This window comes from Populus euphratica, unplaced genomic scaffold (assembly GCF_000495115.2).
Source record: "Populus euphratica unplaced genomic scaffold, PopEup_1.0 scaffold369.1, whole genome shotgun sequence".
NCBI lineage: Eukaryota > Viridiplantae > Streptophyta > Magnoliopsida > Malpighiales > Salicaceae > Populus > Populus euphratica.
In genome coordinates, this window is record NW_011500263.1 from 170,125 (window position 1) to 182,551 (window position 12,427).

General features: G+C 31.0%; 1 protein-coding gene across 1 annotated transcript; it reads right to left on the reverse strand.

The window, feature by feature from the left end:
• Nucleotides 1-5,365: 5,365 nt before the first annotated feature.
• LOC105112881 (uncharacterized) lies at nucleotides 5,366-10,166 on the reverse strand. Its single transcript, XM_011008771.1, has 7 exons — nucleotides 9,763-10,166; nucleotides 9,387-9,496; nucleotides 9,221-9,270; nucleotides 8,557-9,134; nucleotides 7,219-7,299; nucleotides 6,634-6,696; nucleotides 5,366-5,676 (listed from the first exon to the last, which is right to left on the reverse strand). The coding sequence occupies exons 1-7, from the start codon at nucleotides 9,814-9,816 to the stop codon at nucleotides 5,620-5,622; spliced, it is 993 nt and encodes a 330-aa protein (XP_011007073.1). The 5' UTR covers nucleotides 9,817-10,166; the 3' UTR covers nucleotides 5,366-5,619.
• Between the last annotated feature and the right edge of the window lie 2,261 nt (nucleotides 10,167-12,427).

Genomic DNA, 12,427 nt, shown 5'->3' on the forward strand with positions numbered 1-12,427 from the left:
AGAATTTAAAAAAAAATATCAAATGACATATTTATGATTGCCTGATATTTCTTGAGCTTTTAACTCTTGTATGACCATTATATGTAATAACATGCTAGCTACTATTAAAGCAAAATGATTTATGCAACATCCTCCCCCATGAAAAGTGGCATGAACGCGAGGAACCCTAATAAGTTTTGCATTTTTCACCTTATTATTAGTATAATATTGATGAATATCACACCTTGAAAGAAGAGATAAGCAAATTAATTGTTAGAGGATACCTTTAGTAGTTCCATAAAAACAAAACTAGAGAAAGAAACGAAGAAAGTCTGCACATTTGATGAGCAACATGAGTTTAGATAATCTTAAGATTATCTCCACTAATTGTATCTCAAACTTTTAAAGTTCTTAACCACAAGCAGTAATTTTTATTCATTTCTCCAATATCTCCAACAAAAATCTTAATGTCTCCAACAAAAATCTTCATATCTCTATTGAATGTCAATGAAAAATCTTTATGATAAGATCCTCAAGTATCCAAACATGTCCATGAAAAATCTTCATAGTAAGATCTTTATATCTCTATTGAATCTTTGCATGTGCCCTAATTTATCTCTAAAAGGATTAAAGATCCTTTTTCAGGTCCCTACAACCAATTATTTATTCTTCTTTAGGTCTTAATGACTATATATCTAAAAAAATTGAAATTGTTTTTCAGGTCCCTGTGACCACTTATCTTTAAAAATGATCAAGGATACTTCTTCGGTCTCTACTATTTAAAGGACATTTCCCTTTAAAATACATTCAAATACCATATCACTTACTTTATCCTTGCTCTTTATTACTAGACTGCTTTCCTTAACAAGAAAAAAATTAAACTCTTCTTTTTATTATAAGAAATTAACAAAAGTACGAGAAGAACTCTCACGCAAATATATTCATAATATATAGAAAAGGTAACATCCGTATAAAAATATGTAAGTTTTCTTCCCCCACTTATACTAGTTAATTTTTTCAAACATATATGTTTGAAAGATTTAGAGGTGAGAATAGTCTAAGAAGGTCATTCCAGATCATCATGTTTTTTAAAACCACGCACCATCATTTGTTCAGCCTACAATTCAAGCCCAACAACCAAGCCCAAATACAAAACCTATAATTCAAGCCTAGTCATAAGATCATAGTCTATGTAAAGCCCAATTTCGTTGAAGTTTTTTTTTATGATTTCATTATTACCAAATATACTAAAATAACTAGAAAAAAGGACCAATGTCTTTTTCACTATTTTTCATGGTCTAGATGCATTATTCATATGAGCAATGCAACTTTTCATTTTAATTATCAATTTTTTTTTAATGTCATCCTTTTAGGTCATATTACATAGTTTCATATGTTGAAATTTGTTTCAATTTGCATTCTTTTACATATAACAAGTGTCGATTAAAATTTTAATGGTAATTAAAGATCGACTTTGTAAAATAGATCGGTTATTGATAGAGTGAATAGATCCGTCATTTCTTGAAATCTCTTTTCTAATTCAAAATCATGGTGTAACATGTATCCCTCTTGGTTTCGATCACGGAATAATAAATCAAAAAATAGATTTTTTTTCAAGAAAGAAATCTTTATTTGTAGCTACATTAGCTAAAACCTAGTTTATATATATCTAAAATATGTGATTCTATTTTTTGTAATACAAAATCATGGAATTTTCAACTATTTTATATATTTTGACCGGATGAAATTTTGTACTACATGCTAAAAAAAAAAAATTGAGGTATGACTCACCTCCTTTATTTTTTATATGAAAAGTGAAGGAGATCCCCATTTTTTTCCTTTGCTATTTTGCTAGTGTTTATTTTTGTTATTGTCTAGTTAAGTAAAATAATATTTTACAAATACAAAAATGTAAAACCTAGTGAAGTCGATAAACTGAGTCACAAGTTAAGTTATGAAGTCTAGATTGATTCAATATATTATGGTCTCAATACTAAAAAAGTGTCGTTTAAAAAAAATTAAAGTCAAATAATATTTTTTTAATGATTTTTTAGGTTATTTTTATACTTGCCAAGCTGACCACATAAAAGTAACTTCAACATAGTTTAATTTTAAATTAGAGCTAGGCAAGAAAGTAAATTGTTAGATTTTAAAATTGACTTATTAAATTGGAATTAATTACAATACCAAATAATTCCCTCTAACCTAAATATTCTCCTTACATTTAAAATACTTTTTAATCCAACTTGCAGTGACTTAATAATTACTAGTTGTTACTAAATTAGTGTACGTATAGAATTGAATTGAATTATTTGATCTTGAACCACGTACAGAAATCTTGGCTTTTCTTTTAAGCAGCAGCACATTAATCCATCACCAAAATTGTAGTGCGCGGAAACATTCCAACCTAACATCATTTACAAGCAAAAAAAATTAATACAATCACAAAATTAGCAGATGGGACAATTCAATGGTAGATAAGGGTCAATCCTACCTAATTTTGCCGCTGGCTGGCCTTGAGTTTGGGAACAATCGTATAAGGGACATAATCAGGATTAGATATGGCATTTTTTAGGCGCAAGAAGACCACGGGGGAATGAGTTTTATATCGGATATTATAGTGCCCTCCTGTTTGAAATTTGAATTATGCTCTACTTAATTCTTTTGCTGCCTCTTTCCCTTGTATATATATGAACGAGTCTAATAGTAACGCCCACAAAGAAAAGAAAAGGGCACCATAATGAAGTATCATCAAATCCAATTGCAACCTAAAGCAAATCTCTGTTGTTAGAAAAAGAAAAGAAAAACAAGGGTCAAAGAAACCAATAATAACGTGAAAAAGAAAAATGTTGCATTCAATAAAATGACATGCATGGAAAAGTTTTTTTCTTTTTACTGGTAAAAGTATTAAGACTAGATTTTTGTTTAATAGAATCTTTGAAAGATCATCTATATCTTTTATAATATATATGTTTTTTTTTATCTTGGATTTTAATTAAATCTGAAACGATAATGTAAAAAGCAACCTCCTTACCAACTATGCCAGACATGAAAAGTCAAAAAAGCTTGAGATTTAAATCAACAAAGTTCAAAGGAACAATGTATTCAAAGATGGAAGAAAGAAAGCAAGGCTTACACAGTATGATTTCCATGATTGCTATGCTTGCTTTTTTGAATAAACCCTGTCCTCAACGCGAAGCTATTAGGGTTTAAAAAAGTACATGCTAATATGTACTCGGGGACAAGGAGTTCATTGGAAAAACTAGCTGGTATTTCATCAAACAATTGGCGAGCTCTGAACAAGTAATAGCATTTCTTACTGCTTTTGGCTTCTTTTTCCTATTCATCTATAGGCCTCCGCTGTTTCATTTGGAAGAATCGGGTGTGGAATCTGTGGTTTTTGTTCTGTAATTTCCCAACTTGACACCAAATTTTCCTCTCCAAGCAACACTAAACTGTCGGATACAAACACTACAACAAAAACAACCATCGCTCTTTGAAGGAGTTGGATACATAAAAATCTTGCATGAAAAGAGCGCTAAATTAAAACCATGGAGAGATAGAGAATTGAAGGCAAAAGGGTAATATTAAGACTTAATAAAGGGTTAGTTAATTAGTAGGCATTTCGTGGAAGTATCTTGAGAATTTTTGCATCATGTTTTTTTAGAATATTTATAAAAAAAAAACACATTAAAATATATTTTTTAAAATTTTATATTAGTATATAGAAATTATTTAAAAACATTAAAAAAACCGATCAATTTAATATTTTTTCAATTACAAAAATTTTAATACTTGGAGGTACCCTAACCATCCTCTAAATTCATAGGTAAGATGTCATTACTAGTTATATGTGAATTTTTTTAATTAATATAAATATTAAAATTAATTTGTATATATTTCAACTAATTTTATAATTTTAAAATTAATTATTATATATTTCTCTAATGATTTTAAGATTTATAAAATTAAAATTAAAATTTTAAAAATTTAAATTTAAAATCTAACTAATTAAATTATATATTTATTTCGGGATGTCGTTTTTTCTAATGTTCCAAAAATTAGGCTAGGCCTCACATATAATTACCAACGTCACCCCCTACCTGTTATCGAGTGACTGATTCAGGATGAGTTGATATATAGAGTTCTGTAGCGAGTCTCCGTTCTTCACATTAAAACTATGTGTATCGACAAGGATGGGTGAATTAGATCAAATTGAGACCATTAAAGATTATAAGGAAAAAGATAAGAGGAACCAATCAGAGAAAATTGAGAGGATTAACAATTATAATTTACTAGTAGAATAACAGGGTTTCTTATAAACAATGAATTACTATAATATATTTGTTTAATCGTTTTCTTAACAACTTTTTAACATAGCTCATTTTGTTGGCATGCCGGGCAAAGCCTAGAGATCATGGGTTTCAACAATGTTGTATCAATATTTATTATTTAGATACGTTGCTTGTGTATTTTTTTAAATAAGAAAATAAAAGCAAGAAAATACTTAATAAAAAAATAAAATAAAATCTCGCATGTAATTGAGAGGGCAAGCGCTGGCCTGATCTTTTGTTATATATTTATTTTTTTTTGTATTTTTGGGCTACTAAAATTTACTGAATTCACGTGTTCCTATTATGTGCTCTTGTTTTTTATATGATTCTTAAATATTTATTTGAATTTTAATAGTTTTTTGTGAAAATAATAATACTAATAATAAATTATCTATGGAAACTCAATTTAAAATATTTTTATTTTTAAAATTTTTAAGCATATTTTAAACATAATTTTCTTTTGCTTATAATTTTTTTAGCTTTCAATCATATAAAATATAAAAATTATTATTTTGATATTTTTAATTATTTACTTTAACAATTATAATTGTTAAAAAAAACAATAATTTTAATGAAAACATTGTATTTATTGAGATAAATAAGAGATATGTTAGTAAAAAAATAAAACAATATTTTTTTAATTTAATAATAATACCAAAAAATTCCCTAAAACTTAAAAAAAAATTATATTTAAATTTTTTTTGATCCCTCAACAGGGTCAGCTATAAACAAAAGAGAACGCTACCCACCTATCCAGCCATCCTCTTCTCCTAATGCCCTCACAAACACACCCTACATGGACCTCATTTGAGAAAGAGTGGTTTAAGGTCTAAAAAGACACCCGACATTACATTCAGATAAAAACAAAAACGGATTTTATTTCTTGGCAGATTCTCGCATGTTCTAACCAAACATTTCCATGTTTCAATTGAGATTATGAACACCCTAGAGGGCAACCTCGATGCTCATACCGGCCCTACCCAAATGCCCAGTCAAATCATCAACCAGGAATAATCCTGCATGATTCGAATTCAAGCTCAAAACACACTACATGAAAATGAAGAAACATATTAATGGAAAACAATCCTGCATCTCAAAATTTTCCTCTGCCGGGAATCAAAATGCTAACTAATAGAGTTATATCTTGGAAGCAATTATTTGACAATAGATTCGAGGGCCGTTCCTAACCTAAAATGAGGACAAACGCACAAAATAATACTCACAAAAAGATTGTTCTATACGAGCTTCTCATTTTAGATTACAACCTACATAATCCAAGCATAACTAGAATCTCAAAGTACGACCGTCAAGGATGCCATTTGGAACGAGGCAGGAGTGCAAGAAGAATCTTCTTTCTTGGCCCCTGCATTTCAGAAAATGTTCAAAGGAAACCAACATTAATGTTAATGATCACCGAAATGCAAATTTAAGAATAATTACAAGGTGTGTGGGGTATCCCAGAGAAGTGCCACCACAGCTTTTGTTTCAATAAGCTAAAAGAACACATCATGCAAATCAGATATTTTCCAAAACAAATGGAATAATGATCATTCATTTGGTGAAACACAACTTAGTACTTCAAGGTACCGTGAATCCACAACCCTCATTTTTGCCCAGTATTTTCCATGTCTTTGTTAACATAAATATTTTTAACTCGGTGCAATATTTATTAAGAAGAAGAAAAATCCACCAAGCACAATGTTATTAACAAATTTTAGAGTGCAAAAACTCATCTCACATGCAGAGGCAGTCTACATTTCTTAATACTGTGAATCTACAACCATTATTTTTGCCAAGTGTTTTCCATGTTTTTTTAACATTAGTATTGTTCACTTCAGTGCAATATTTATTCAGAAGAAGAAACACCCACCATGCCCTCTCCCCCTAATAATTTTTTTTATTGCAAAAACTCATCTCACAAGAAGAGGCAGCCCCTACAGTTCTTAATAACTAAAATGAAAAAATTGCATCAAATTGAAAAACCATCACTAATGATGATGATGATGATGATGAGTCTTTAAAGTATAATGACAGCTAAGATATCATGAAAAGGTTTCTTTTTATATTTTTAAAAAGGAGAGGCTCAAACTTGAGACTTCTTGAGTGGTGGGGTGCCAGTTAAGTTTGTACAATAAAGTAATTCATTTCAAATAACTAAAAGATTAATCATGCATGCTTCAACAATTTTTGTATCAACATTCTAAATATCACAAGACAGTGAAATACTTGAGATGCAGAAAAGCACGAAACAGACCTGGACATCATATGCCATTACAAAATAACACCCAAGATAGTAGACAAGGAAAAGAAGGAAAATTACCATAGGTATGCCCAGCTCTTTGAGGTCACTTTCCCCCATCTGCTTCAATGCAGGCATATCTACCTGTTTGATACATTACACGAATCTTAAATTAGGTGGCTTGAGAAAATAGAAGTTCCAGTACATAATATTATTCTCCTTGGCATATAACAGGTGGTGGGAAGATGTCTCCACCAGCACAAACAGAGGGGGAAGAAAAATACCCTGATGGACAATTGTACAAAACCAATAATGTCTGGTTTCTCAAAACATAGATCTGACCATACGTGAACGCAAACATGTGTATAATCATGCCACCCGAAATGTAACAGCAGTACCAGGTATAGACATGTCATGCAAGTGTGAAATTAAAAAATATGACGTGTAGATTATAATCCTAACAAGGAAATAATAAAATTGCAATGTAGTTCCACTCTTCTTGTTTTGTCATTGCTCCACGGCATGAAGCCCCATAGTGGTCAAATTGCACAAATCACATAACCTTCATGTTTCACATAAAATAATGTGCAATTATAAAACAAATAAGAAGATAGCATCTATAGTCTATGAAAAAAATTATTAAAACAAGAGGAATATTTGGTGTACCTCCTCAGCCTTGAAAAGAATGGCATATTTCCCTAATCCCAATGAATGTAGTAGGCCTTCAACAGTTTGTTGTTCTTCAGCCTACATAGAAGCCGGAAATAGATAAGAAGTTAGTAGGTGATTATTTGGGAAATCTGGGTTATCCTTAAAGAGGAAGTTAGCTCTGTAAGCTATCAGGCAACAAATGACTTGCACTTGGTTCACATAAACCCAGAGGAAACTACTACTCCCTTTGTCCCTACAAAGATTGTCCTAATTAACTTTACACAATTTTAAAGAGAACTCAATATATGTAGAGCAAATCTATATTTTTGCACACTTTTTTCAGAGTTTATGCAAAAAGTAAATATTTTGAATAATTAAGAAAAAATAAAGCAACAATCCCCAAACTAGACATATATTTCAGGACAAACCAAAATAGGAAAAATGGATTCTTTGGGGGATAGAAGGAGCATGAGTTAAAAAGAGAGGACAGAAAATTGGAATCAGTAACAAGACAGAAGTGCATCCAAAAATCTAACTCAGAACTAGATTTTTTGCAGAAGTGGAGCCTTGCTATTCGCTTGGTCCACTCGTTCTCTACAATTTCAAATCAACCTGTCTTCAGACTCTAAACAAGCCATTCAAATTAGCGATAAAGAATTCCTGGTTCAGCAAAAGAATCATGTGCCTAATCACAAGGAGGCATATAAATTTAGCCAGTTATATAGCTGGCCTAGTTCACTGATTCCACCAGAAGTTTCCCTTCATCTTTCTATTTCCTTTATTGGCTTAGTCCACTCATTCTCTACAATTTCAAATCAAACTCTCTTCAGACTCTAAACAGTTCGAGTTAGTGATACGGAATTCCTGGTTCATCAAAAGACTCATGTGCCCAATCATAAGGAACCAAATATTTTTAGCCAGTAATATAGCTGGCCTAGTTCACTGATTCCCCCAGAAGTTTTCCTTAATCTTTCCATTTCCTACTATATTTGTGTTTTCCATTTTACAATTTCTTTCTTCTGTCAGGTAGATATGATGCAAAAAATTTCGATATCACAATTAAACTGCCAGGCCACATCAAATTCAGAAAATTTACCAAGCACATGAAATTTTCAAGGATTAGTCATAGCAGTGATTAAAAGGTTAAAACTATCACAGGTAAACTAGCTGAATACTTGGTGTAAACATAACAGACATCTTCCATATTCTGTAAGCAAACATTGTAAGCAACCACTACTCATATAGCACATCAAGTCATGATACACAATAAGCAAGAAATTAATCAAAATAAGCAGTTGCATGTCTTATGTGTTGTGAGTGCAATGCAAGTGCCAGAAGTCAACAAACTAGTACCGCATATGAACTCTTATGCACAAGGCCACTTGGTGGAGGAAGTTGGCTCATACGTGGTGCCACAGACGTAGCAGGTACAGTTGACAGTGGAGGCATGGCAGATTTTGTCATAAAAGTTGAGGAACTGCTCACAGACCTTGGAGTATCAAGAATATCTTTATTCATATATGAAACTGTTCCAAAATCATCATATGTCCTGTTCAAAGGCCTTCGCTGTAGATTATCCATGTTTCTGGGTGGCGATAAACCCCTAGAAGAACTTATAACTCTATCTGGAGATCTTCGTCGTATATGATCCAAAGTCCAAGAAGAAAAGGAATTTCTAGAGGAGTACATGTGATGTAAATCATCTGCACTTCTTGTTGGAGGAATTCTCCCTAAGATACTAGTGTCCGTTGGCTCAGACATACGCTGCCGTGCATCAAGACTGGTACTGAGTGGATGGCCTGAAGGCTGAACTGTCCTAGAAAGCTTTTCACGGAGGTCCATGGTTTTCTGGTCATCATCACTTTGAGCTCTTCTAAATAAATTCTTTTGCATGAGCTTGTATCGAAGGTCATCTTTATCAATGAGACCATCTTAGTTAATCAAATACATACATACATGAAGGTCAATTATCAGAAAATGTCTAAAAACATTCAATGCAGTAGAGTAAGGCTATTACCTTTCACACCATTAGAACCTAAACTTGTCAAACTACTGTCCCCTCTTTGCCTGCACAAAAGCAAATATAAATAATAACATTCTCCAAATAAGAATTGCGTAGCAGAATACTGTTCCACAAACATCAAAGTCACATAACTACCACACAAAAACAAAAGCAAACACACCGTTTGTTGCTAAGTTGGTGTCCTAATCTATCCATAACAGACCGCTTGCTCCCAGCACCTTGCTGAGAATTGGAATAATCATCCGATATCGTTGCAGCTCTCTTTACCACCTGTAAGGTTACTCACACCTATGAATCAAAGAGATCATACAATACCCAAAGGTATCTCCTTATCATGAAAACATTATTACTGCTAATTTTTCTTTTAATATAATCTCTCTTTCAACACTTTTCTCCCATATTAAACAAACAATTAAAATTCATTTTCTCTCCAAGCAACAATAAATTCTTCCATTACAACAATCCATAACTAAAAAAAAAAAAACCTAATTTTTCGGATTAAAAAAAAGGGAGGGTTGGAAGGGAAAAAAAAATACCTGACCACTGCGGCCTAGAGTAATGGTGACGCGAGCTTTCGAAGTTTCTGTCATGTCAAAATCCCCAAATACAAAACCCTAGCTAATCAAATTTAATTTATACAATAATAATAATAATAAATCAACTAGAATGGCATCACACAATCACAACACATAACCATTATTGGTTAACCTAGCAAACATCAAAACCCTAATCTATAACAAGAGCAGAAAGATTGGCTTCTCTCAGTAAAATTAAGAGGGAAAAAAAAAAAAAAGGGATCCCTGTGAGATTTCAATTTTGGGATCGGTAGTAGAGAGGGAGAGAGATGATAAAAGGAGGGAGAGCACGCAAGGGGCACGAGCTTTTTAGTTTTGGCTGAAGATTCTGTGGAGACTAGGGAGAGAGGTCAACCTTACTTGAAGACTCCTATTTTTTTTTTAATTAATGTAGGTGTTCGGACCAGTTTATATTCATTACGATTAATCCCACGGTCCACTGAACATCTTGCAAGTCCAGCAAACAGGTAAGGTACCATGGGGATGATAGGCGTACCACACAAAGAGGACCCAGTAGAGACACTTGCAAGCCCAGCAAACAGGTAAGGTACCATGGGAATGATAGGCATACCTACCACACAAAGAGGACCCAGTAGAGACACGAAGGAAACAGCTGTCCAGCCCCATTGCTACTAGAATTCGAATTGAAGTTCAAAGGAAGGAGAGTTGCGCCAACACCACAGAGCCACAACCTGATAGGTTCCCTCCTTCGTCACGTTAGTGCTAGATATTTAGAATTATATATATTAATAAACAAGAAAAAAATTGTTAATAATAATTAAAATTAAAATAAAAAAAATAAAAAATAGATATAGATCAAAATATTTAGTATTAAAGAATGAGATATTTACCTAATTATACTTGTTAAATTTATTTTGTTAAAATAAATTTGTTATTTAATCAAACAATAATAAAAATAGACATATATTAAATTGATTGAATAAAATAAAAAAATATATATTATACAAGGCTGCAAATATTAGAAATATTATTTGAAAATAAATATTTTTTATTTTCAAAAATAAATTTCTTCTACATAAAATATTAAAAGAAATTATAGATAAATCATAATAATCTTTTCAAAAACTAAATACACATAACATCATTGAAAAAAAAAATCTTTATCTAGAAAATGTTAAATAAGAAAACAAATCATAGAAGCATGATATTAATTGAAATAAAAATTTAAAAATTATTTAAGAAAAAAACATTAAAAAAAAGATATCATTTACGAAAGTCATGTTAGGAAAAAAAATATTCCAGATACCATGGCTTAATTTGTTAAATATATGCTCCAAATCATAAACACAACTGAGTTAAAACAATTTTTTTCTTAAATTAATATTTAACCTCAACAAAAAAAAAAGTGGGCAAAAAACAACCTAACATGCTTGGGCCATTATAAGAAAAATTCGAGGCACATGGTGGGCCTTAAAACCCATGCTCACGCATCTGGTGATTAGTACTTAAAAGTGCATTATTATCAATATTTTATATCATTATTTTGCACTTGAAGTATCAATAACTTCTTAACTAGAACATGTTTTATAAGAACAAGTCTGATAATATAAGATACCTTTAATTTATAGGAAATGTTCATTTTAAATGCAAGTCTATCACATAAATCAAAGAATTGATTGATGACTTTAACTACTGAAATTGAGAAGATAAAGAGATGACTAAGCTTAGAAAAGAAATGTTGGTTGAATTCAAATTGGAACACCATTTGGTTATTAGATCATAATTGGAGTTGTAGAACTTGGATTTAGGTTTGGTTTATATAAATAAAAAGTTCAGACATGGGCCTAAAACTTTCATGCATAGTCCAAGATTCAAAAGGACCATTTTCAAGTTCAAATTGTAGTAACAATAGAGAAGTCGAAATCTATCTTTCAGCCCAGATAATATTCAACCTATATCTCGAGTTCTAGAAGTCCAAATACATCAATTTTTTTTGTTGGAAAGCTGATATAATTTTCCAGAACTTTCATGAAGACTATTTGTTTAAATTTTGATGTTAGTAATAATATTTTTTGTAGATAATAAGATAAGAATTGTTACCAAGTTAAGAGCTAGTCACTCACTCAATAATTAGTCATCAAATCAATAGTTTTGAATCTTGCCCTATAAAATGAGGCATTTGCCATACATTTAAGTATCTTGGTTTTCAAATCAAGATCATGTTCTTACTCTTTTTTTTATATATTTTTGTAATGCTTAAGTTTTGCTTTCATTAATCTCTTGTTTATACCTTTTATTTCCTTTACTATACTTATATAATTATGTTCTCCTCTTGTTTATTTATATTTCTCTTCTTCATTATGTTTAGCCAAGTTTATTATGTCGAGGTGAAAAAGTTTCACTAATGGTATTGGAATAAGTATAATATAAACTCAATATGGACATCAATGATTATATCCTAAACAACTTACTATTAACATGTCTTATCATTTTTATTTTATTAATTATTAATACCTTGTTAAATAATTAATCTAATTTTTTTGTTGTATAACACTTGTTACAATAAAAACTTGGCACTTTCATAGTCAATTGTATGGTATAACATACATTTGTGCTATGAAAGGAACTTGATTTGTTATTAACATAAGTTAGCATCATAAATTCC

Bases quoted from the DNA above. Each gene is read 5' to 3' on its own strand.
- LOC105112881 (XM_011008771.1), bottom strand. From the start codon at position 9,816: ATGACAGAAACTTCGAAAGCTCGCGTCACCATTACTCTAGGCCGCAGT. The intron at 9,497-9,762 runs GTATTTTTTTTT...GTAACCTTACAG, and splicing joins CTCTAGGCCGCAGTGGTCAG to GTGGTAAAGAGAGCTGCAAC. The intron at 9,135-9,220 runs GTAATAGCCTTA...TGATTAACTAAG, and splicing joins AGGTTCTAATGGTGTGAAAG to ATGGTCTCATTGATAAAGAT.